The sequence below is a fragment of the Miscanthus floridulus genome, chromosome 9 (genome assembly GCF_019320115.1).
Source record: "Miscanthus floridulus cultivar M001 chromosome 9, ASM1932011v1, whole genome shotgun sequence".
In the NCBI taxonomy this organism is placed as follows: domain Eukaryota; kingdom Viridiplantae; phylum Streptophyta; class Magnoliopsida; order Poales; family Poaceae; genus Miscanthus; species Miscanthus floridulus.
The window spans coordinates 61721102-61744871 of record NC_089588.1 but is presented as its reverse complement, the minus strand read 5'-3'; the positions used below and the strand labels follow the sequence as shown (position 1 = coordinate 61744871).

The 23770-nt window shown below is 42.9% G+C and overlaps 1 protein-coding gene across 1 annotated transcript; it reads left to right on the top strand.

Annotated features, from left to right (window-relative positions):
• Window positions 1–3578: 3578 nt before the first annotated feature.
• Window positions 3579–6823, top strand: LOC136482031 (probable WRKY transcription factor 75). Its single transcript, XM_066479285.1, has 2 exons — window positions 3579–4075; window positions 6468–6823. Exons 1-2 carry the CDS (start codon window positions 3657–3659, stop codon window positions 6682–6684), a joined length of 636 nt encoding a protein of 211 aa, XP_066335382.1. The 5' UTR covers window positions 3579–3656; the 3' UTR covers window positions 6685–6823.
• The last annotated feature ends 16947 nt before the right edge of the window (window positions 6824–23770 follow it).

The window sequence follows — 23770 nt, the reverse complement described above, 5'->3', positions numbered from 1 at the left end:
GTCTGTGCCACATGACAAAGCTATTGTTTCTGGCAGTGGCAGATCCATGTATGACTGGAAAAACATGCTAGCTAGCTAGCACAGTCGACACGTTGCTGTTAGGCAACAAACCGTGTGCCAGCCGGCTGGTTATTAGCGTTTCGATCAGTTCAACACATGACAATTGATCGATGCATGCATGACACAATTGACACGAGAATATGTGCAGGTGCAGCTGGTCCTAGAGAGAGAATGTCGCTGCTGCTTAAGCTGGCTGCAGCGGCTAGGTACCACGCCCCGCGTGCACAACGACTGCAGACCCAGAAGTTCTCGCCTGTTTCCGTGTTCCTGATTCCTACGAAACCGGGCAGGAATTTTGCTCCGCGCAAACCGGTCGTCATTGACCGATCGATTTCGCTTTTGCTTTATTTGTTGCTCAGGCATTACCTCTTTTGTTATTCAGATCCAATACTACTAAATATATGTGTTTAATATATTTTAAAATAATTTCATTTAGAAAATTCATGCACGCGCGTTCAACTACATGGAAATTACCAATTCCAAACTGGCAACAGTTGCAGTTGCAATCAAATTTATTTATATATATATATATATATATATATATATATCTTTTTGCAAAATTTCTGGTTTGTTAGGTTTAGTCTCACATCGAAAATTGATGGTGAGGAGCATAACAGATAAGGCAGGACAACCCTCACCTTTCAAACTAGTCTTTTAAGCTGAGTTAGGCCTGAGACCTTGGCTTGTGTAGCGCTGACTCGTGGGTATAGCAAGCTGAGCAGTATCCGCTATGCACTCTAACATAATTTAATTGAACTGATTTGATATTAAAGATATATGTTGGTACATTCTCCTATAAACTTGGTCAAAGTTTAAAGAAGCTTGACTTAAGATAAAACTAAAATAAAACTATAATTTAGAATGGATGGAGTATCTTCAACTTTTAGGATTCGTAGCTATAAGTAGGTCAAACTATATTAAGTTTTGGATATTAAGATACAAGTTATTACTACCTCGGTCCCAAATAGAATGCAATTCTAGGTGAGTCCTTTGTTAAAGTATGTAAAGTTTAACTAAATATATAGGTAAAAATATTAAAGTCTATGACACCAAATAAAAATATTTCTCATGGCTGATCTAATGATACTTATTCGGTCTCATAAATATTGATATTGTTTGTATATAGTTAGTTAATCTCAAGACACTTTAATTTGGTACTATACTAGAATTGTATTATTTCTTACATGGATGAAGTACATAGTTTATAACGACATATAAGATAGACAGTACTAGATCAATCACCATGACTAAGGACTCAGATATATGTAATCACTTTATCTGAATGTCATTTTCTTTATAAAAATTATGGTCAAAGTCCTACCCTGTAGACTGTAACTATATCATAAGTGATATGTAAATTGAACCAGAGGGAATAAGGTTGCATATCATACAAATACTTCTAGCTGGACAACCGTGACAGTCTGTGATCACAAAATATTTCATTTGTCGGATACATACCCACTGAAATGACATGTGAGAACGCTCAGATTTTCTGATGGAGTAGTTCCGTAGAAGTTTCCAAGAAATTCAAGGGACCTTGGCCTTGTGGTCAACATCTATCGATCAATGTTTTGCTTTGACCCAGCGCAAGCTATAGTACTTCAAATGTTCAAATTAGCTTGAGATTTTGAGCTTGACACCCAAGCTACTAGCTAAACTGTTCCACGACAGCATACTTGTGCAGCTGAGTGTGGCTGTTTTAATTTGTATTAAACAAAGTTCATTCGATTGGAAGATAATGTTTCTTAAAGGTATGACAATGGGCTTGTTGTCATATGGTTGAGTTTGTAGCTTACTGAGGGAGACAATGCTTCCTCGCAGCATCTTTGTTCACCAATATGAAACCATATGCATTGAAAATTCATTCATCAAACATGCGCTTATGATAGGTAGGGCCTTTTCATTTGTCACATTTTTTACGATTATTAGGTTTTGGAACAAAATAATGTTCCCAAAAGCTAAGACCATGCCCTGTCTGTCAAATGGTTGAGTGTCAAATGGTTGAGTTTGTATAGTTTACTGCGACGATGCTTCCTCGCGACGTCTTTCTTCACTCTTCATTGCGAAACCCATGCATAGAAAAATCATCAAAAAAACGTGCATTTGAGGGCTTCTCTTTTGGGCCTTTTCGTCTGTGACACCTTTTACTTGTGCGTTGTGCCCCCACGAGCATGCCTGCATACCGTTCAACAAAAAATCTTGCCCCGATCTAGTAGTTTTTACTTGTACATAGGCAAATCCATTGGATACACCGTACCTGCAGCTAGCTAGATTCTGTTCCCTGCAGTCAGTGTATAGCACGTGGAGAGAAATTTTCAAGATGTCGAATAATGGATTTAGTAGAATTACCATACCGGTTCATCAGATTCCCAATCCAATTGGGGTCGATGCATGCATGTCTGCCAAACTTGCCTCCTGCATGGTTGCATATTTACACATGTGTCAAGGGCCTTGCGGCTGGCGATGGGTCGGCGGAGCGGGAAGAAGAGAATCGGCGTGACCGTGATACCAGGTTGTCAAGGGCCTTGGTGTCTAGGGTAGGAGGCCCTCGGCTACGGAGATTGTAGCCGCGGTCCGTCGTTTTCTCCGGCGAGGTTATGCCCCTCTTCCGCAGGCTTAGATGGGAGACGAGAGAGATTAGGGATAATAATCTTGCTTGCCTTTATCGTCTGGTTACAAGACTCAAATAGCCCTCAGGCTGAACTAACCATGCCTACAATTTAGGAATAAATAAGGAAACTAATCTCTTATTTTCTAATCTTAGCCACTCACGGTGGCTTCCTCAGCCGCACGCTGGGCGCGCTCTGTGGCTCGGCGCACGTCACGCGCGCGACAGCGTCTCACGTACGTCCCCACATGACAACATGTAACAATTTTCAACGTACACATATATCTGGTACTGATAGGATGACGAACCCAATCTATATTAGCAATTGATAAAGTGCACCTGCAGTAACCGTGGAACGGTCAAAGGATAGGCGCTCGTGCGGATTGGTTACCTCACATGCATGCACGGACAAGCAAGCCACCACCAAGAGGCTGCTGCCGCCTGCAGGCACTCACTCTCCTACGCCACTGTTCCTCGTCCAAACAAACCCCGCCCAGCCCCGGCGTCCGCATGCACCCACAACACCAAATCTAGCCCGCAACCTTTACATTGGCTGGCTGCCCAGCTACCTAGCTGCTCCGTGTCGTTCACGACAACCAAACACGCAGGGGAAACTCACAGCCGATACTGCCCATCTCTCTCTCTCTCCTAGTCTTCTAGGACCTATAGAACATCTCTCTCTCACAAGTCTCCATCTCATGACGCATGTGTCTGATTTGTGTGGAATGTGCAGAGCACAGGAAGCTGCCTTTACTAGTCTACAGGCTGGTCAATGTGAAGGGTGCATGTGAGCCAGAAATAAAGTAGCAAACGCCCCGGCAGGTTAGCATTACCATTATACTAACCACCCTCTATATAACCCTGGTTGTAGCTTGTAAAACTCTTTCAGCCTCCCCTCTCCCTCCCTCCCTCCCTCCCTGCCTCACAAGCTCTCTAGCTAGTTTCCGCGCGCCCGGCACGGCGGCGCAAACTAGCCAGCAACTGAGCCATGGAGAATTATCACATGCTCTTTGGGGCGACGACGCATGCGCAGCCCTCATCTGCCACTCCCAACTCCTACAACTTCATGGCAACTGCTGGAACCGGAACCAGCGGTGGCGGCTTGCACGACCATGAACGAGGCCAGCACAGCGGGCATGGCGGCCGATCGTCGTCGTCCTTCTTCGCGGAGCTGTCCAACAACGACTCCAAGGATGGTGGTGCACCAGTAGCAGCCGATAGTGGCCGTGGGGAGTCGTCAGCTGCAGCCGGCGAGGTGGACAGGCCGGCGGCCAGGAGGAAGGGGGACAAGAAGGAGCGCCGGCCACGGTACGCCTTCCAGACGCGCAGCCAGGTCGACATCCTCGACGACGGCTACCGGTGGAGGAAGTACGGCCAGAAGGCCGTCAAGAACAACAAGTTCCCAAGGTTAGTACGTATTTGGTGCACAATTCATAGATGGTACAGTCAATAATCAAATTCTTCCGATCCTCATATATAGTACAATCAAAATGTTTGGTGTTTCTCATCAACGACTACTATGTATGCATGCCGATCCATTTTTGTGGTCGATCGATCGATCAGCCTGCGATTTTGATTTTCTGTTGCTGCTTGGGGATTTATTTCGATTACTGGTTTAATTTGGTGTGATGCGATTCCTTGTTTTTAAAAGTGTTAATAGTAGGGTTGGGCCGCAGAAAGTAGGTGAGATGAGATGGAGTCCCAACGAATCTTCCAAGCTCTGCTAGTGGTTGCTTACATAGGCTGTGTTTAGTTGGATGAAAGTTAGAAATTTAGTTACTGTAGTATTTTCGTTTTTATTTGATAAATAGTGTTTAATTATGGACTAATTAGACTCAAAACGTTCGTCTCGTAATTTCCAACCAAACTGTGCAATTAGTTTTTTTTCGTCTATATTTAATGCTCCATGCATGTATCGCAAGATTCGATGTGATGGCTACTGTAGCACTTTTTGGGAATTTAGGGTGGGAACTAAACACGCGCATACATACATAGGATAAGGACACGTCTCATCTCTCATCCAACGTCCTCATCATCTAGATGAAAACGACTCCTAGTTTCATTCAATAAATAGGAGCCCGATGGCGATAGAATTTGACCGGAAGTTATTTCGTCCACCCACCGGTTAACCGCAGCATATATTCTATTAATTTCGATCTTGGATTTATCGATACTTCATTAGCTACTAGCTCAAGCTAACTATTCCGTCGCTATCTTTTATATGCTTCAGAGAACGACAAAAGTGGTTTCTTTGGGCATCCAAAGGATAAGGGCACCCTTCTTTTTTCCAATTTTTGGGCCATAAAGTTCACAGATTCAGCATCAACTGTTGCTGGAGGTGCTTGAACACTCCAAAGACTTCAAATAATTTATTAGACGAGTAAATTTGACACAGAAAAATAACTACATATATGGAGTAAAGAGAAATGGCCAAAATTAAATTTATTCGACCACTGTGTCTAAAAAAATGCAACTATGTAGGACATTAGCGTTTTCTCTTTTAAAATTTACAAGATCAAAAGGACCTTTAATTTGCCACTCCAAAAGCACTTGATGCCTTCCTTCTTCTAAAATTAAGGCTTCTTCATCGACATGGGTCTATGATTTTTTTTTCTATCCTTGCTCGACTCCTCTTCTTCTTCTACGAAAAAGTTTGCCATGACAATCATATAGCCATATATACTCTATACCTAGACACGTTAAGCAAGAACTGCACACATATCCCTACACATCATATTTGCATCAAGGACCACAGATGTAATACTTACGTTTCACTTGTTCATGTCTCTGCCAACCATCTATGCTGGCTACCAAAACACTAACTGAGAGTCTGAGAGAACCAAACAGTAATTACGTCATGAACAAAATCTGATGCATGCAAGCACATATAGTATTACGCTTCTAAATTGTTATTCATCACTTATATTGGCTGCTGATTGGAGTTTTTTTTCATGATGAACATAGATAAGATTAAAACTGACCATGCAACTATGGAGGCATTTAAGATTTTGCATTTGTAAGACATAATAAGCCTTTATCATGCCAAAGTAACATTGATATGTGGTATATATATGAATTTGGGGAAAGGATATATATACTGCAAATTCGTAAATCCCACATTAAATTTGTCATTCTTTAAATAAAAGAACAAAAATAATAACTATTAGTGATGAGGTATAGTATATATAAAATTTTCTTAAAAAAATAGTCATCGTGCTTCAGCGGATTATATATCTACACAACTCTAGAACCCTCAGTATATCCATTTTCAACTCAAACTCCTATAGAAATAGAAATATATAGAAACACTTAATATCACACAGATCAATGCTGATTGTAATAAGAAAAAGGGACCCCTTTTATTGCATTCACAGAATTAGGCATGCAAATAATACATTCCTCTATCTTATTTCTACGTCCAACAATATAATGAGAACAAGACCAATTAAGGAGCAGCAATTAATGAACAGTGCACTCTTCTAAATGAAGACATTAGACCTCACCACAACTTGAAATGGCAGATAACTTATACATTCTTCTTAGAGAGAAATGAGTGCATGCTTCCACTGAATATATAGGTTGACATACTTAGTCAAGCAACAATAAAGAAGCTTGATACACATATACAAGCCAAACATGTTCAGCTTTTGTGTGCATCCGTTTGTACATACATGCATGGATATACAGGCATATATCTCTTTCGTGCACATTTTCACTTTGTTTTGCTATTACTTTCTTGATTCATGCACCCGGAGAGTGAACTAATTCTTATTCTTTTGGCACGCATTTATGGATGCAGAAGCTACTACAGATGCACTCACCAAGGGTGCAACGTGAAGAAGCAGGTGCAGCGGCTGTCAAGGGATGAGGGCGTGGTGGTGACCACGTACGAGGGCACCCATACACACCCCATTGAGAAGTCTAATGACAACTTCGAGCACATTCTCACCCAGATGCAGATCTACTCTGGCATGGGATCAACCTTCAGCAGTAGTAGCCACAACATGTTTCACTGAATGAACCGTCCAAAATCACTTCAAGCATCCATGCACCGTGCAAACTAAGCAAGAAAATCGATCCCTAGATTTTATTAATTTGTACATTAAGTCTTTAGATGTTTAAGAGATAAATTAAATAAGCGTGATTTGGTAGCTAGATGCAGGTATTACTCACGCAAAGGTTCTTTTTCTCTTCTTGATTTTCTTTTGTTTTTAATTTGCAATTGTAGGCCAGGGATAGAGACTGATATACACCCTCAGAAATTTAAAAGATGCTGCATTACATTACAATTGAAAATGGGATACCTCTCAGGCCAGGGCACCTTAATAAGTGTACTACTTCGTTCTCGATCGATCATATCATATGCACGCTTACATGGAAGAGATCGAATATATTAGCACTAGTGTGGCCATGTGTTAGCAAATTTTACTTTCCGGGGAAAACAATCCACTACTAAATATTTTCTTCCATCTCACTAAATTGGCTTGGTAATAATGAGGGGCACAGCTAGAAAATGATGCTAGCTGGGGAAATACATATATATATTGTCAAACTGTTTGCCCAAAAAAGTTTGAAAGTAATATATATATATATATATATATATATATATATATATATATATATATAACAAGAATTGGTCAGGTGAAATTATTATCGAATTGTTTTTTATTTTCTCTACCGGTACCCTATTTTATTCTTTCACTCAGCTTAAAATCATATTTGTTGATCTTTTAGTCCATTTTCAGATTTGATTTTGGTATAGTGCGCCCTAGTAATTTCTTTTAGTGATGCGCGGTATGGTGGTCAACCTCTGCCTAGCTATGTGCCAACATCATAATTAATCAGTCACAGCTCTTTAGACCAAAATTTAGCAGTTTCCTACTGTTAGAACTTGGAGCAAATGCACTAGACTGCAGTCACTGTGCTTCCTTGCCGCTTGTCGGGATCAGTACCTCTAGCATCAGGGTCGGGTGAAGAAGCATTTCTCCCCACCATATGCTCTTCTCAGATTTCATCAATTTTCACTGATGATATTGCATGCATTGCAACAAAGCACTTACTCTTGCAATTCCAAATTGTGAAGGCAGTGCCTTTTGAAACTGCTAGAACTGTGCTTCTAATAAGTTAAAATCGAAACATCACTTGCTTATCCACAGCCTTCGCCTATTGTAAAGATCATGTATTCTATGCAAGATCATATATGTTCGGTTTTGGTGATTGAGGTGAAAACACAAGCACCATGACTAAAATGTATGTTAAGGTGTGTTAGACATGTTCTAATAGGGATGCAACAGAAGAAATGACGTGAAGACCAGCAAAGAAAGAGTTAAAATCGAAATATGCGCAAAAGTCGTTGCACATTCCGGACAGTCCGGCGACCACGCCGGCGACCACGGTTTTGAACATGCCAAACAAAAAGTTGTCCGCTGCAAAATCAACTGACTAAAAAAATCAAGGCACCTGGTGACTTCGTGAATTTCAAGATCTGCTAGCTCAGTCCTTCGACGGTGCTCATAGAGGTAGGGTTTACATACGTGTGTTCATAGGGGGTGAGTGTGCATGCGTGTTGTGGGTGTCTACGTTGTACTATGTAATTCTAAAAAAAACTGAAAATTTTTAGATCTTTCAGAGCACAACTTTTGTTGTAGGTCATTTCTCCATCAACTGTTATTTAAAAAAATAAATTTCAAAATCTAAGGTCAAAATGAATATTTGGGCCTCCAAATGCTCACAAATAAAGAAGTTATCAAATACGAAGTTGTACATTGTGTGAAGAGGTACAAGTTTGGTATAGACAATGTCTACATTTGAGGCCATTTAAAAAATTCAAAATTTTGAATTCAGAATCTAATAACTTAAAACGAGTATTTGGCCTCAAAATGATTTCAAATAAATAGTTGTTCACTGCAAATTGTAGATCACATTAATGGCTAAAATTTCGGTATATAGCATGTCAGCAACTAAAGTAATTTGAAAACTTTAAAATTTTGATTTCAAAACCTGATAATTGAAAAAGAATATTTGGACATCTAAACTGTATCAAATAAAAAAGTTATTAGGTACAATTTCACAACCACGTTGAGCTCAACAATTTTCGTGTAAAGATTATTTTCATTTAACTTCATATAAAAAATAATGAAATTTTATATAAGAGAGATCACCTGACATGTGGCTCCACATTAGCAAAACCACCTATGATGCCAACTTAAAACAAATATTTGGCCTCCAGTAATCTCAAATAAAAAAAGTTGTCCACTGCAAAACTATAGACCACGTTAAGGGATAAAACTCTGGTATAGAGCACGTCAGCATGTGAGGTCATTTGAAAAATTCTAAAATCTGGATTTCGAAACTTGATAATTTAAAGAATATTTGGGCATCTAAAATATCTCAAATAAAAAATTATCAGCTAAAATGTTGATGACCGCACTGAGCTTTACAAGCTTCAGATAAAATTTGCTTTCATCCAACTTCATATGAAAAAATTATGAACTTTTATATAAGAGAGACCCCTGACATGTGGCTCCACTGCTACGTTAGTAAAACCATCTTTAAAACCACTCTAAATGATAGGGGTGAGGGTGTTTTGAAAGTTAAAATGTGCATTTTTTTGGTATTATAAAGCTCAGGGGCGTTTTCAAATTCAACAAAAAATTTAAGTTGTAAGACGGACTGAGGATATATGATATATGAGACCATGATTTTTACGTAATGTTATGACCCGAAACTAGTTTTGCCAATTAAAAGAACCTGCTAATTAGTTGAAAAAAGAAATGTTGATTGTGGGCTTTAGTTGAAAAACCTGTCATAGTTAGGTAGTAGAGAGCTTGGATCTGCCCCATGGGAATTTTACAAAGCAAGGTCGCAAAAGGATAAACACTTCAGAATGCAATTAAGAAGGGATCTGCACGAGCAAGGAGGAATTAATTGAGGTGCCTTGCTCACTTGCAAAAAATTAAAAAAAGGAAATCACATATATATTGTAAGTGTCAACGGATAATTGAATTCTGCAGAGGAGAGGTGTCAATTTTTTTTTTTGAGCAAAAGAGGGGAGGTCTCAATGATGCATCTCTACTATACTGTAACACTCAAAACTATCTTTAGGTACACCTAAAAAAACGTCCCCCGGGCCCAAACACTGTATATCAACCCTATTGCACTTAGAAAATTGTCTTCATTAAAATCAAGGGCTAAAACACACCCCTCGATGCTTCAACGCAGTCCAACAGCCATGGTTCTTCCTATCAACAGCGATCATGAGGCTTCAACACGGCGCCGCAGAGGCTTTTGCGTCGCGTTCAACGCACAATTCGCGTTCGAAACCTGGTATCGCCGGGGGGAAAAAGAAAGAAAGCACCGTAACGTGGTACCGTCGAAGAAAAAAAGGAAACAGGCGAGGGCGCCCAGCTCACCGCCACGATCTCCGCGCCCTGCTCACTGCCCACAGGAAGGAAGGCGACGGCGCCCTGCTCACCGCCACGATCTCCGTGCCCTGCTCACCGCCCACAGGTGTTGAGCGTACCGCCACTCGCACGCCACAGCCCCCCGAGCCGCCACGATCTCCGCGCCCTCAACACTTGGTCGGCTGCTGCTACGATTGCAGGCGGGGCGGGTTGTTAACGTAACCCGCCTGCTCACTCTGCAAAACTTGGCTTCATGGCTGTTATGGACCAGCTGCAATTTTTTCGTGGCCCAAAGACTTCCAACCCTCCAAGCCCGTTGGGCGAGCGAGAAGCCTCGCAAGAGTGAAGAGTCGCATCCCCTGAAAGAACCATACAGCTACCGCTGTCACCCTCCTCCGTGGTTGCCATCAGCCCGTCGTCCTCCTCCTCCGTCCTCCCACAAGAATCTGCAAGAACCTGCAAGGCTCTATTCTCGCCTCTCCGTCATCGTCGGGAGTCACCCTCCTTTGGTCCTCAGCTCTATTCTCACCTCTGCGTCGATGTGATGACTGCTCTCAGCTCGTCCAATCTCCCATGGAGGTTCTGATGGCCTTGTCTAGTTGATGGAATGGTTGTTTGATGATTAAGGTTTCAGATCATTGCTTGGACTCTTGTTCAGCTCTGGTAATCATTGTTGCTACAGCTCACAGACATGCTACGGAAGTTGTTTGCAACTTATACTGAACATTTGTTCAATAGAACGCATCAAGTCAAGAATCGGCAGATTGAAAGGGAGTTGTGTGTATATGTATCTTTCATCAGTTCAGAAGACCATGAAGACGGACTAAATTAAGCAGTGACCGGAAAAAAGCTTCAGTTATTGAAATGGCCATGAATCCATGGTGATTGGATGTTTCAGTCAATGGAGAGTTGCAGAGTGGCATCCATACGTCATGTCTTTGTTTAGTAACAATAACTTTTGTTACAGGATATGTGTCTTTGTTTCTGTACCTGTATTTCTTGATGTTGTTATATTTGAGAACGTACAACATATATATAGCCGGGATATGAAAATTAAAATGATCAGTGCAAAGTTGTATCATCCTTGCTCGTCGATTAAGTGGATATGAAAATTTAGCTCGCAGGTTCCAAATTCTTATAGGATATGTGTAGATACTGTACGCGCAGAGAGATAGTGTACACGTAGCCTCCATTGTAGTGTAGCGGGTCTCGCGGGTTTTGCAGCATAGTCTGTTATGTCCGTGGAAAATTTGTCCGCAAAGTTTATAGCTTAGTGGCTGGCCGCAAGCCCGCTAACAAACTTTGCGGCGAGCAATGCGGGTTAGCGGCCAGCCGCGAACGAGCCCGCCTGCAAGCGTAGCTGCTGCCTCCGCCAAGAATCGCTGCCGTACCCACGTAGCCGACGAGAATCGCTACCGTACCCACGTAGCCGGCACCGGGCCTCGAGCGAGCACTGCCTCTGACACAAAGGGCAGAATCGCGGCCGTAGCCACATCATCGGCACCGCGCCGATCGCAGTCCAAACTCCAAAGCCCCCGCGCCATGATCGCGGCGCCCTCAACGGCGGCGCCGTCACCACTTGATCGGAGGCTGCAACTACGGCCTGGAGCGAGCACAACGGGTGGAACGGGTGGCCGTCGCGGGCAGCTGCTTCGGCGAATCGGCAGGCGGCCACGGCGGGCAGCTTTGGCGGGCGCCCACGGCAAGCGGCGGGCAAGGGGCGGCCGCGGCGGGCGGTGAGCAAGGAGCGGCCACAACGGGCGGCTCCGGCGACCTGCAGTCCCTGCACTGTTGTTTGCCTGCTGACTTTCAGAGTTCGGAGTTTTCAAAAGGACGCTACTGCTACTGACGGCTCCAGCCTCCTCTGCAACTACGGCCTGTGGAGCGAGCACAACCTCGGCCACCACACGGCAAGGAGATGTCTCAGTTGGAGATTCTTCCAGTTCGAGGTCGGTTGAGTTTCTAGCTTTTTATTTCCAGCCATGCCCACACTTGGATTTGAAACTTTGAATTTGGTTGCCTGAGGATGACATACATGCAAGTTGCTTCAGGTCATCGGTCCCGTATATATAGGGTGGGGTATCGAGCTAGGCTCATTAATATTACGAGCTAGAGGGGTAGCTCAGCTCGGTTCGTTATCGAGCTCGAGCTAGCCCGTTTAGCTCGCGAGCTACTACAAAAAATAGGACACACATGTTTATAATGTTTATGCTACATTAATTTCAGAAGATGACGTCCACCATTATGCAACCATACACGATTAATACATATCAGATTCATCAAAAGTTTCAACCATGCAACATAGCTGGTCCATCTATGATCATGCAGTTCCAGCATACTAACTAGTTGCTTGCCACCACAAACTTAGGAAAGTCCACATATTCAATGTCAGCATCGTCATCTTCTTCCGGGAAAACAATCCATAAAATCAACATTTAAGTACCACAACAATTATAAAATTAAAATTTATATAAAACAGCTGAAAATAAGGATTGCATACCAATAGAATAGGTGTATACTTCTAGGTCAGCATCATCATCTTCTAGATTCATGGTCGTGGGCTGATAGGCCTCAGCTCGTGAGCAGCTCGCGAGCTGGCTCATTAAAATAGCGAGCTAGACTTACAGCTCAACTCGTGAAAAAAAGTTACAACGAGCCGAGCTGAGCCGGCCACGAGTCGAGCGAGTTGGCAAGCCACGAGTATTTTATCCAGTATATATTGCCCACGACGAAGGAGGCGCCGTGGAGGAGGCCATGCGAAGACTTGCAGGTTAGCATGCTTTTGTGCTTTCAAATTGGCCCAAAACTATTGAGTCAATGTGCATACCATCTTTTGCCCTACTTGCTTTGAAAGCATCTAGGCCCCTAGATTGGATTTCGGCAATTAATGACAATATAAGACTACTATGACTAACGTGTGTTTTGTAGAGACAAATAAGTTAGGTCATGGTAATGGAGATCGATTGGGCGATCATGGATGTCATGCCCCTACGATGGAAATCGTTTCGGTTTTCAAAGGATGGACGACAAGGTTAAGGATGACTAGTTCTAAGTGTCGATTGGAGTTGGAGTGACACTTAGAGTAGTTTAGGACTTTGTTTTTCCTTTGGCCGTACTATTGAGGGGGGTATGGACGGGTAGCTTGACCTAGGTGAGTCTATTGAGTTAGGTGTGGTGCACACTTGATAATTCTAGCACTAGGTAGCTCCTACAAAGCCCTTTGATCCTATGGAGCAAACTTCATTCACAATTGATCGAGAGTTGGAAGTGAATGGAGGGTCAAACACTGACCGGACGCTGGCTCCGGTGCCACCAGACGCTGGCTGCAGGGTCCAGTCAGTTCATTTGACTGAGGTGAACCAGTCTGGTGTGACCGGACGCTGGAGGTCATGTGACCGGACGCTGAGGGCCAGCGTCCGGTCGACTCCAGTAAGGTTCCAGAGAAGAGAATCTACGTCCGGACGTGTCCGGTCAGTGCTGACCGGATCCTGGGGGTTCAGCGTCCGGTCGAGTAGTAAGCATCCAGTGAAGGAGAAATGCGACCGGACGGTCATCACTTAAACACTGGTCCATGGGTTGAACTGACCGGAGCGTCCGGTCACCCCGCAGAAGCTCATAACGGTTCGTTTTTCAGGCTGCCTTATAAATAGAAGCTCCACTCGTGTGTGGAGTCACTTTTGCTCATTCCAACAGCTGAGAAACACGTTTGTGAGTGCCAAGAAGAGCAAGGTCCTAGTGAGGTGATTGAGATTCGTGAATCCAAGAAGAGTAGCCTCATTAGTGAATCACGAGTAGCAAAGTGTGCATCCACCGTTCTCATTAGGCTTCGAGTGGTCAAGTGAGAGTTCGTGCTTGTTACTCTTGGTGATCGCCATCACCTAGACGGCTTGGTGGTGATTGGGAGCTTGGTGATCACCCGGCGGAGCTTGTGGGTGACCCAACTCAAGTTGTGAGTGGTTTTGGGTGATTCGCCGCGACGGAGTGTCGAAGAATCAACCCGTAGAGAGCACTTGATCCTTGCGCGGATCAAGGGGGAGCTACACCCTTGCGCGGGTGCTCCAACGAGGACTAGTGGGGAGTGGCAACTCTCCGATACCTTGGCAAAACATCGCCGCGTTCCTCTCTCTCTCCATTTACTTTGAGCATTTACTTTGAGCATTTACTTTGAGCAATTCAATACTTGTCTTTACATTCATAGAATTGCCATGCTAGAGTAAGTTTAGAACATAGGTTGTAGGTCCATTGTGCGTTAGATTAATAGAAACACTTTTCTAGGCACAAGGGGTTCATTGGGCTAACCGTAGGATTTAATTATTGCAAGAAAATTTAGAATTAGCCCAATTCACCCCCCCCTCTTGGGTATCTTGATCCTTTCAATTGGTATCAGAGCCTTGTGCTCACGTTTTTAAGTTTAACCGCTTAGAGCAAGATGTCTCACGGGGATGGACCTCCTCCTATCTTCGAGGGGGATGATTTTCCATATTGGAAAATTCGCATGGAGGCATACCTAGAAGCTCTAGACGTAGGAATACTTAGAGCCGCCTCTCATGGGTTCCCAAGACCTAGGAATCCCGCACAACTTCAAGGCGATGAATTGAACTATGAAAAATGGAATGCAAAGGCTCGCAACACCATCTTTAGAGGCCTTTGCAAAGATGTGTTCAACCGTGTAAGGAACCACAAAGACGCCCATGCACTATGGTCGGATGTTTGTGCGCTCCATGAGGGAACCAAGAGTGAGCGTGAGGAACGCTATCATCTTGTGATTAAAAAGCTAAATTCATTTGAGATGCTTCCCAAAGAATGTGCTAATGAGATGTATTCACGTTTGAATATTCTTGTAGAGGAAGTCAATGGGCTTGGACTTACTCAAATGTCACCATCCGACGTTGTGAGAAAGATCTTGAGTGTCCTCTCCATTGACAAATATGGCCATATTGTGACCGTGCTACACCAAGGTGATCTTTCCACCACTACACCGACACAAATCTTGGGAAAGATCAATGCTCATGAGATGTACATGTACATCACACCTCAAGATGGTTCATCCTCTACAAAGAAGAAAGAAAAAGACTTAGCACTCAAAGCTAGCCAAGAGAAGGGCAAAGCAAGACTTGAGTATGAGAGCTCAAGTGATGAAGAAGATGATGATGAAAGCCTTGCTCTCATGGTAAAGAAGACCGCCAAGATGCTAAAGAAGCTAAACAAGAATGGCATCAAGTTTGATGGCAAGAAGAAGAAGTTCTTCACTAACTCAAGAAGGAAGCCAATCTCCGAAATGGATTGCTTCAATTGTGGTGAGCTTGGTCATCTAGCGCATCAATGCACAAAGCCCAAGAAAGACAAGTACAAGAACAAGTACAAGGGCAAGAAAGATGACTCAAGCAATGAAGAAGAAGATGAGAAGAAGAAGAACAAGCCATACAAGAAAAGAGATGGCAAGAAGAGGGAATTCCACAAGAAGAAGAAGAGTGGAAAGGCCTACATCGTCGGTGATTGGCTTACGGACATTGATTCATCTAGTGGATCATCCAATGATGATAGTGACAATGAGAAGGTGGCTGCCATTGCTATTGATCTTCCATCTTCACCGCCACCATCGCTATCATCCTCTACACACCTATGCCTTATGGCCAAGGGTGAACGCAAGGTAACTAATAATGATGATAGTAGTGATGATGAGCATGCTAGTGATGATGATAGTGATAGCAATAGTGATGATGATGACTCACCTTCTTATGATGATCTTGTTAAAATACTAAGAAAATATACTAAGATCATTAGAAAGATAGGAGCTAAAATTGAAAAACTAGATGCTAAGAATGATTCACTTTTAGCAAAATGTGATACAATGGATAAGGCTAATGTTGAGCTCAAAGAAACAAATGATGCTATAACATCCAAACTCAAGGAGCTAAAATCTTCTAAGAAAGAACTTAAAGATAAACATGACAAACTTGAGTGGGTGCACAATGAGCTCATCACTAGCCACAACAAGCTAAAAGATGAATATACAACTCTAAAGATTAATTACGATACTCTTGTTATTACTCAAGAATTTTTACCAAATGAGCCAAATGATGCTACTAACCATGTTGTTAAGATTGATATAGCTACATCATGTGATGATTTGATTGATGAGAGCATTGAGCAAGGATCTAGTGGCAAAGGCAAGCAAGTGGTTGAGTGCAATGACTATGATGAATATGCCAAGCTCAAGAACACAAATGAAAAGCTCATGAAAGATCTTGAAGAAATGAAAAGCCACAACACCATTGTGCTAGAGACTCTTGATCATGACAAAGAGTTGATCCTTGAGAATGAGAAGCTCAAAGAAGAAAACAAGAAGCTCAAGGAAGAGAAGAAAGATGATGCTCTAAAGGAAGAAAATAAGAAGCTCAAGTTGGAGAAAGAGCATCTCAAGATTGGGTTGAGCAAGTTTGCTAGAGGCAAGCACCTCCAAAGTGAGCTACTCATGAACACCGTCATGAAGATGGATAGAAGTGGCATTGGATATGTGGCAAGTGTAGAGAAGAAGAAGGCTCAAGTTCAACAACAACAATCAAAGCCAAAGCCAAAGCCAAAGAGATATTTTGAGTGTGGACAAGAAGGCCATTTTGCTCATGAGTGCCAAACTCCACCGCCACAACCCTTGCCCAAGCATGCTAGACCCTTTGCCTTCAATGCTCACTACATGCTTAGAAAGGACTCTAGTGGAAAGATGAAAGTCATGTTCTTAGGACCCCCTAACAAGAATAGGCCTAAGAAGATTTGGGTGGCTAAGTCACTTGTTGAGAAGGTGAAGGGCCCTCAACAAGTTTGGATTCCTAAAGCTTGAATCTCTTATGTGTAGGTGAACTACAAGACCGGTGGAAGTCATTGGGTTATTGATAGTGGTTGCACTCAACATATGACTGGTGATCCTCGTATGTTCACCTCACTAGATGAAGAGGTAGATGGACAAGAGAAAATAACATTTGGAGATAACTCAAAGGGCAAGGTTAAAGGATTGGGCAAAGTGACAATATCAAATGATCATTCCATCTCCAATGTGCTTTATGTTGCTTCATTGAGTTTCAATTTGCTATCCGTTGGACAATTGTGTGATCTTGGCTTCCAATGCTTGTTCACCGAGAAGGAGGTTGTTGTATCCAAGGTGGATGATAATCAAGTGATATTCAATGGATTTAGATACAACAACTTATATCTAGTGGACTTCACCTTCGAAGATGCAAACTTAAAGACTTGCCTATTCACCAAAACAACACTTGGGTGGCTATGGCATAGAAGACTTGCTCATGTTGGTATGAGTTCACTCAAGAAACTAATGAAGAATGATTTGGTGAGAGGGTTGAAGGATGTGAAGTTTGAGAAGGACAAGCTTTGTAGTGCATGTCAAGCCGGCAAGCAAGTTGCAAATACCCATCCGACAAAAGCTTTCATGTCAACCACAAGAGTGCTAGAACTCCTCCACATGGATTTATTTGGACCAACAACATACAAGAGTTTGGGAGGAAATTTTTATTGTCTTGTGATAGTGGATGATTATTCAAGGTATACATGGGTGTTCTTCCTTCATGACAAATCCAAAGTTGCATCTTGCTTCAAGAAGTTTGCCAAGAGAGCACAAAATGAATTTGAAGTGAAGCTCAAGAAAATTAGAAGTGATAATGGCAAAGAGTTTGACAACACAAACATTGAAGCTTATTGTGATGAAGTTGGGATCAAGCATGAAGTTTCCGCAATTTATACTCCTCAACAAAATGGTGTAGTTGAGAGGAAGAACTAGACTTTGATCACTCTTGCAAGGACAATGCTAGATGAGTACAACATCCTCGAAGCTCTATGGGCGGAAGCAATCAACACCGCATGCTATGCATCAAACCGCCTATTCCTTCAAAAGTTCCTTGGCAAGACACCTTATGAGTTGCTCAATGGGAAGAAGCCGGATGTCTCCTTCTTTAGGGTGTTTGGTTGCAAATGCTACATCTACAAGAAGCGACAACACCTAGGGAAGTTTCAAAGACGTTGTGATATTGGTTTTCTTGTTGGTTACTCATCAAAGTCCAAAGCATATAGAGTATTTAATCATGCCACTGGCTTGGTTGAAGAAACATATGATGTGGAATTTGATGAATCTAACGGCTCCCAAGGAGCACATGAGAATCTTGATGATGTAGGTGATGAACCATTGAGGGAGGCTATGAAGAATATTCCAGTGGGAGACATCAAGCCAAAAGATGATGAAGATGATGTACAAATCATTGATCAATCTTCTTCATCAAGTGTACCACAAGATGGTGATAAAGATGGGAGAGTAGAAAATGAAGATACTCATATCTCCCATGAGCAAATGGTGGTACAAGCACAAGATGTTGATGCTTGTAAGAAAAATGGACCCTAGGCCCATTTACTTTGGATTTTGGTGTTTGATGACCAACACAACCAAATTGGACTAATGAATTTGCAAGTGTTTGTTTTGTAGTCTAATAGGGTGCAAGACATGACTTGGACGAAGGCAACGTGATGATCCGATGATCAACACCTTAAGCAAGACCTTAGGAGCACAAGAAAAGACCCAAGATATCAAGCAAAGTCCAAGCATGAAGATTGGAACCAAGCCATAGGCAAGATCGCAAAGAAACGAGCTCGCAGAGGCGACCGGACGCTGGACCGGACGCTGGAAGCGCGACCGGACGCGAGGACCGGACGCTGGCGGCAACCGACCGGACGTAGGCACGCAGCGTCCGATCGAGTACAGAGAGGTTCCAGGCGCGCGAAACTACGACCGGACGCGTCCGGTGGCAGGCGACCGGACGCTGGCAGCATCCGATTGGTAGTTCGTGGCTGCAACGGTCGGGACGACCGGACGCGTTCGGTCAGGACGATTCAGCGTCCGGTCAGTAGCAGAATTGTGGGAGTTCAACCCCAACCGGCCATTTGAGGTGTGTGGAGCTGAGGAAACATACCAAGGGTGTTGATACACCATTTTAGTGATCTCCACTTGCATAGTGCTTAGTGTTTCATCAGGTGATTAGCGTAGGTGCTTTGCGAAGTGCTTATGTTGATTAGACCACCGCTTATGCGCTTGCTCTAGGTATATGCCTAGTGTTTAGTGAGGTTTGCATACCTCTTGCCACCCCGTGCTTGCGAGCACAAGAGTTGTACATCAGAGGGGCTTGAAGTCTTGCGAGATCGCACCAACCGCGTTTGTGGTGCGGCCGCCACCGTGTACCGAAGGGAACAAGGCCCGCGGCGTTTTGGCCGAAAGCTTGATAGTGAAGACGGCGGGGAGCATCCGGGAGAGGCTTGCCGGAAGGCACATCGGAGACCCACTTGTGCGTGGGGAAGGACCGAGGCTATCCACGGAGTTACCCGACCGGGAGCTTGGCCCTTGCGAGGGATTCCTTGCGAGGGGCTCCAACGAGGACTAGGGGGAAGCTTGCGCGCTTCTCGATACCTCGGTAAAAATACCGGAGTCGTCGACGGGAGTTTGCATATCTCTACCTTGCTCTTTAAGCTTCCGCATTTACATTGATCTTTTTATTATCATTTGCGGTAGAGATAGCAACACACTAGCAAAACCGTAGTTGCACATCTAGATAGATTATCTTTTGCATAGGTTTTGCTAGAGGTAGAAAAAGAGGCCATAGTTTGGAGTTAGAATTTTAAGTTGCCTAATTCACCCCCCCCCTCTTAGGCGTCCACGTGTCCTACAAGTGGTATCAGAGCCGGTTGGCTCATTTTGGACCTTTGGCTTAACCGCCGTTGAGCTGACGCTATTTTGAGTGGTTGGGATGGATACCGCTAGGCCTCCTCAATTTAATGGCACTAACTTCCTCTATTATAAGGCTAGAATGGCTTGCCATCTTGAGGCGGTTGATTTAGGTGTATGGAGAGTCACTCGCGACGGGATGAAACCCATTAAGAATCCTGAAAACCCCACGAAGAGTGATGAAAAAGAATTGCATTTTAATGCTAGAGCTAAAAATTGCTTGTTTGAATCTTTTAGCATGGATGTTTTTAATCAAGTATTTACCTTAAATACGGCACATGAAATTTGGTTAAAACTCCAAGAGCTTCATGACGGCACAAGTAATGTCCGTGAGCAAAAACATTGTCTAGCTAAGCAAAATTATGATTCCTTTGCTATGAATGATGATGAGCTTGTTCGTGATATGTATTCTCGTTTGAATCTAATTATCAATGATCTCCATTCAATAGGATTATTAAAGCTAGATGATGCGGACATCGTGAGGAAGATCATCTCCGTGCTACCACAAAAGAAATATGCAAGCATCATCACCATCCTTCACAACATGGAGGACTTGAGCAACATAACCCCGGGCATAGTGATTGGCAAGCTAGTGGCATTTGAAATGTCACGTAAGATGGGTCAAGAAGAAGCTTCTTCATCAAGCAAAGGCAAAGCTCTCGCATGTAGCAAGAAGAAAAAGATGAAGGGCAAGCAAGTTGAGACAAGCTCAAGCTCAAGCTCCTCAAGTGAAGATGAAGAAGAAGATAATGATGATGATGATGATGATGAAGAAGAAGATTCAAGTGACGATGATCAATCTTCCTCCTCCGACTCCGACCTTGATGAAGAATCAATCAAACTAATCAATAAGGTGGAGAAGATGATTCAAAAGCTCAATGTCAAGGGTGTGCCCATCCAAATCCAAGACCTCGTTTTCACCAATCAAAGAAACGAGCAAAGAAAGAGAGGATGCTATGGATGTGGCGAGGTGGGGCACTTTGTGGAAGTTTGTCCAAACAAGCCCACACCCAAGATAAAGAAGAAGACGTACAAGAACAAAGCCCTCACATCAATAAGATCATGGGATGATTCTTCAAGTGAAGAAGACCATCACAAGAGGCGAGGGCGCAAGCACTCATCATCAAGCTCTTCTCGTGTGTGTCTTATGGCACGAGGTAACGAAAGCTCATCCTCTAGTGAGAGCAATAGTGATGATGATATGCCTTCTTATCATGAGATTGTGCAACAAAATCTTAAATATGCTAAAGTTTGCACTAGTCAACAAAATAAACTCAAAAGTTTAAAAGAAAAGGTAGATAGTTCACAAGAAGCATACAAAACTTTGCTCGAACAATATGAGAATTTTGCTAATCTCAATGTTGAACTATCTACTAAAATTGAGCAACTTAAGGCTAGTGCAACAACAAATGAATGCACAATCAATAATGAGCAACTTATAAAGAAAAATGAAAAATTAAAAGAAAAGTTAGCTAGCTCACAAAATGATTATCAAAGTTTGCTTGCTAAAATGGAAATCATGTGCAAACATTGTGATGAGCTAACTAATAAAGTTGCTAATCTTGAAGCCGCTAACAATACCCTCACCAAGGCATTTAAAAAGAAAAGCTCTATTCTTAACATGTCTAAAAAGGATGCCTCTACTTCTTGTAAAGATTTATGTTTAGACTCACCTTTGTGCAACCAAGCTTGTGTTGAGAAAATTGTTGTAGATACATGCACACAAGAGGTTGAAAAGGAAAATGAGCATCTCAAGAAAGAAGTAGCTCGCCTCACCAAAGACTTGACCCAAGTAAAAGGCAAGGCAAGGCAAACCCAACTTCATCAAGATAACACCGTCAAGGGAGTGAAGAAGCTTGATGAAGGACAAACCATGGTTTGCTATGTGTGTCACAAAGAAGGCCACAAGTCCTATGAGTGCAAGGTGAAGAATGGGGGAGGAGCAAAGAAGCAAGAGAAAAAGCCAACAAGCAAGCTCTCCAACACCTACACCAACAAGGTGGACAAGAAGGCCTCCACACCTTATCTCTTGAAGAAGAAGAAAAATGACAAGGTGGTGGCCATCAAGGTGAACAAGCAAGCCAACAAAGGGGTCAAACGCTTTTGGGTGCCAAAGGAAATCATCTCCAATATGAAGAGCACCAAGAAGGTTTGGATCCCGAAAGGGAAGTGAGAAGTCCGTCGGGCTTCGGGGAATTTGGAGACTTGGCAAAGTATGGGTGCATTTCATGGGGTGCATCATGATGGACAAAGTCATTGCCAAGTGGGTCAGTGAATACTATGGACCCAAATTCCCCTTCCCATGTTAGGTAACTAGATTTCATTTACTTCATTTGGTATTAGATTTTCCTACAATTGGTATCTTTAAGCTTCTAGTTATCTTCCATGCCTATGTTTGCTTTTACATGTTTAAATCACTTGCCATGCATACAATAGGTATATCTTATGGTAGGCTTGCTCGGTTTTAATTCTTAACCCTTGGAGCAAACCTACATGGTTTAAAATTGTTTAGAAGCAAGGCACATAGCTTGTCTTACAATTGTTTATTTAATATGTGCCAAAGTCCAAATTGTAGATAATTTTCTCCCAAATATCATCTTCAAATGGTATTTTGATTCTAAAATCAATGTGCATGAGTACTACAAGTATTCCGCGCTTGCATGCACAAATTTAGGGGGAGGATCATCTATAAGATGGACGCTTTGAGACTAACACCTTTTTCAAGTTTATCACGTGTGTAGTAGTCTCATTGCAAGGAAAATGGAGTCCTCGGAGATAAGCATCGTTCTTCATTTGGTATCATCATGTTGACTCCATTTTGATATTTATATGCTTTCTCCATACATTATATAGATTAAACTCCTTTGTGCAATATTTTGCCAATTATGCATATGTTTTGCCTTCTATCATATGTATGCGTATATTTAGGGGGAGCTTAGTCTATATAATGTGAGAGTCAAATTTTGTGATTGATCTAATTCTACATACAAAGGATCACAAAGTTTGACCCTCCCTTGTGCTACTAATGTCTTCCTTTTCGGTGTTTGATGCCAAAGGGGGAGAATTTGGAGGACCAAAGGCAAGCATTAAGTTAATGTCTACAAATGGTAATGGTCCGAGAAAGGGAGGATAGTTGATTATGGATTAGTCTAAGTAATGAGGAGAATTTATAAGAAGCAAGACTTTAATCCATAATGCCACATGGGGACATTTGCAAGGGCAAGAAGGTCTTCAATTAGTATCTAAGTAGGACTTTCTAGAATCATATAACCTTGCCCTTTGCATTGCATCCTAGCAAGTAGGTAGTTTTTAATTTTCAAAAAATTTATTATTTGCTTGCTTTGGTCGTGTTGTCATCAATCACCAAAAAGGGGGAGATTGTAAGGAAAATGGACCCTAGGCCCATTTACTTTGGATTTTGGTGTTTGATGACCAACACAACCAAATTGGACTAATGAATTTGCAAGTGTTTGTTTTGTAGTCCAATAGGGTGCAAGACATGACTTGGACGAAGGCAACGTGATGATCCGATGATCAACACCTTAAGCAAGACCTTAGGAGCACAAGAAAAGACCCAAGATATCAAGCAAAGTCCAAGCATGAAGATTGGAACCAAGCCATACGCAAGATCGCGAAGAAACGAGCTCGCAGAGGCGACCGGACGCTGGACCGGACGCTGGAAGCGCGACCGGACGCGAGGACCGGACGCTGGCAGCAACCGACCGGACGCAGGCACGCAGCGTCCGATCGAGTACAGAGAGGTTCCAGGCGCGCGAAACTACGACCGAACGCGTCCGGTGGCAGGCGACCGGACGCTGGCAGCGTCCGATCGGTAGTTCGTGGCTGCAACGGTCGGGACGACCGGACGCATCTGGTCAGGACGATTCAGCGTCCGGTCAGTAGCAGAATTGCGGGAGTTCAACC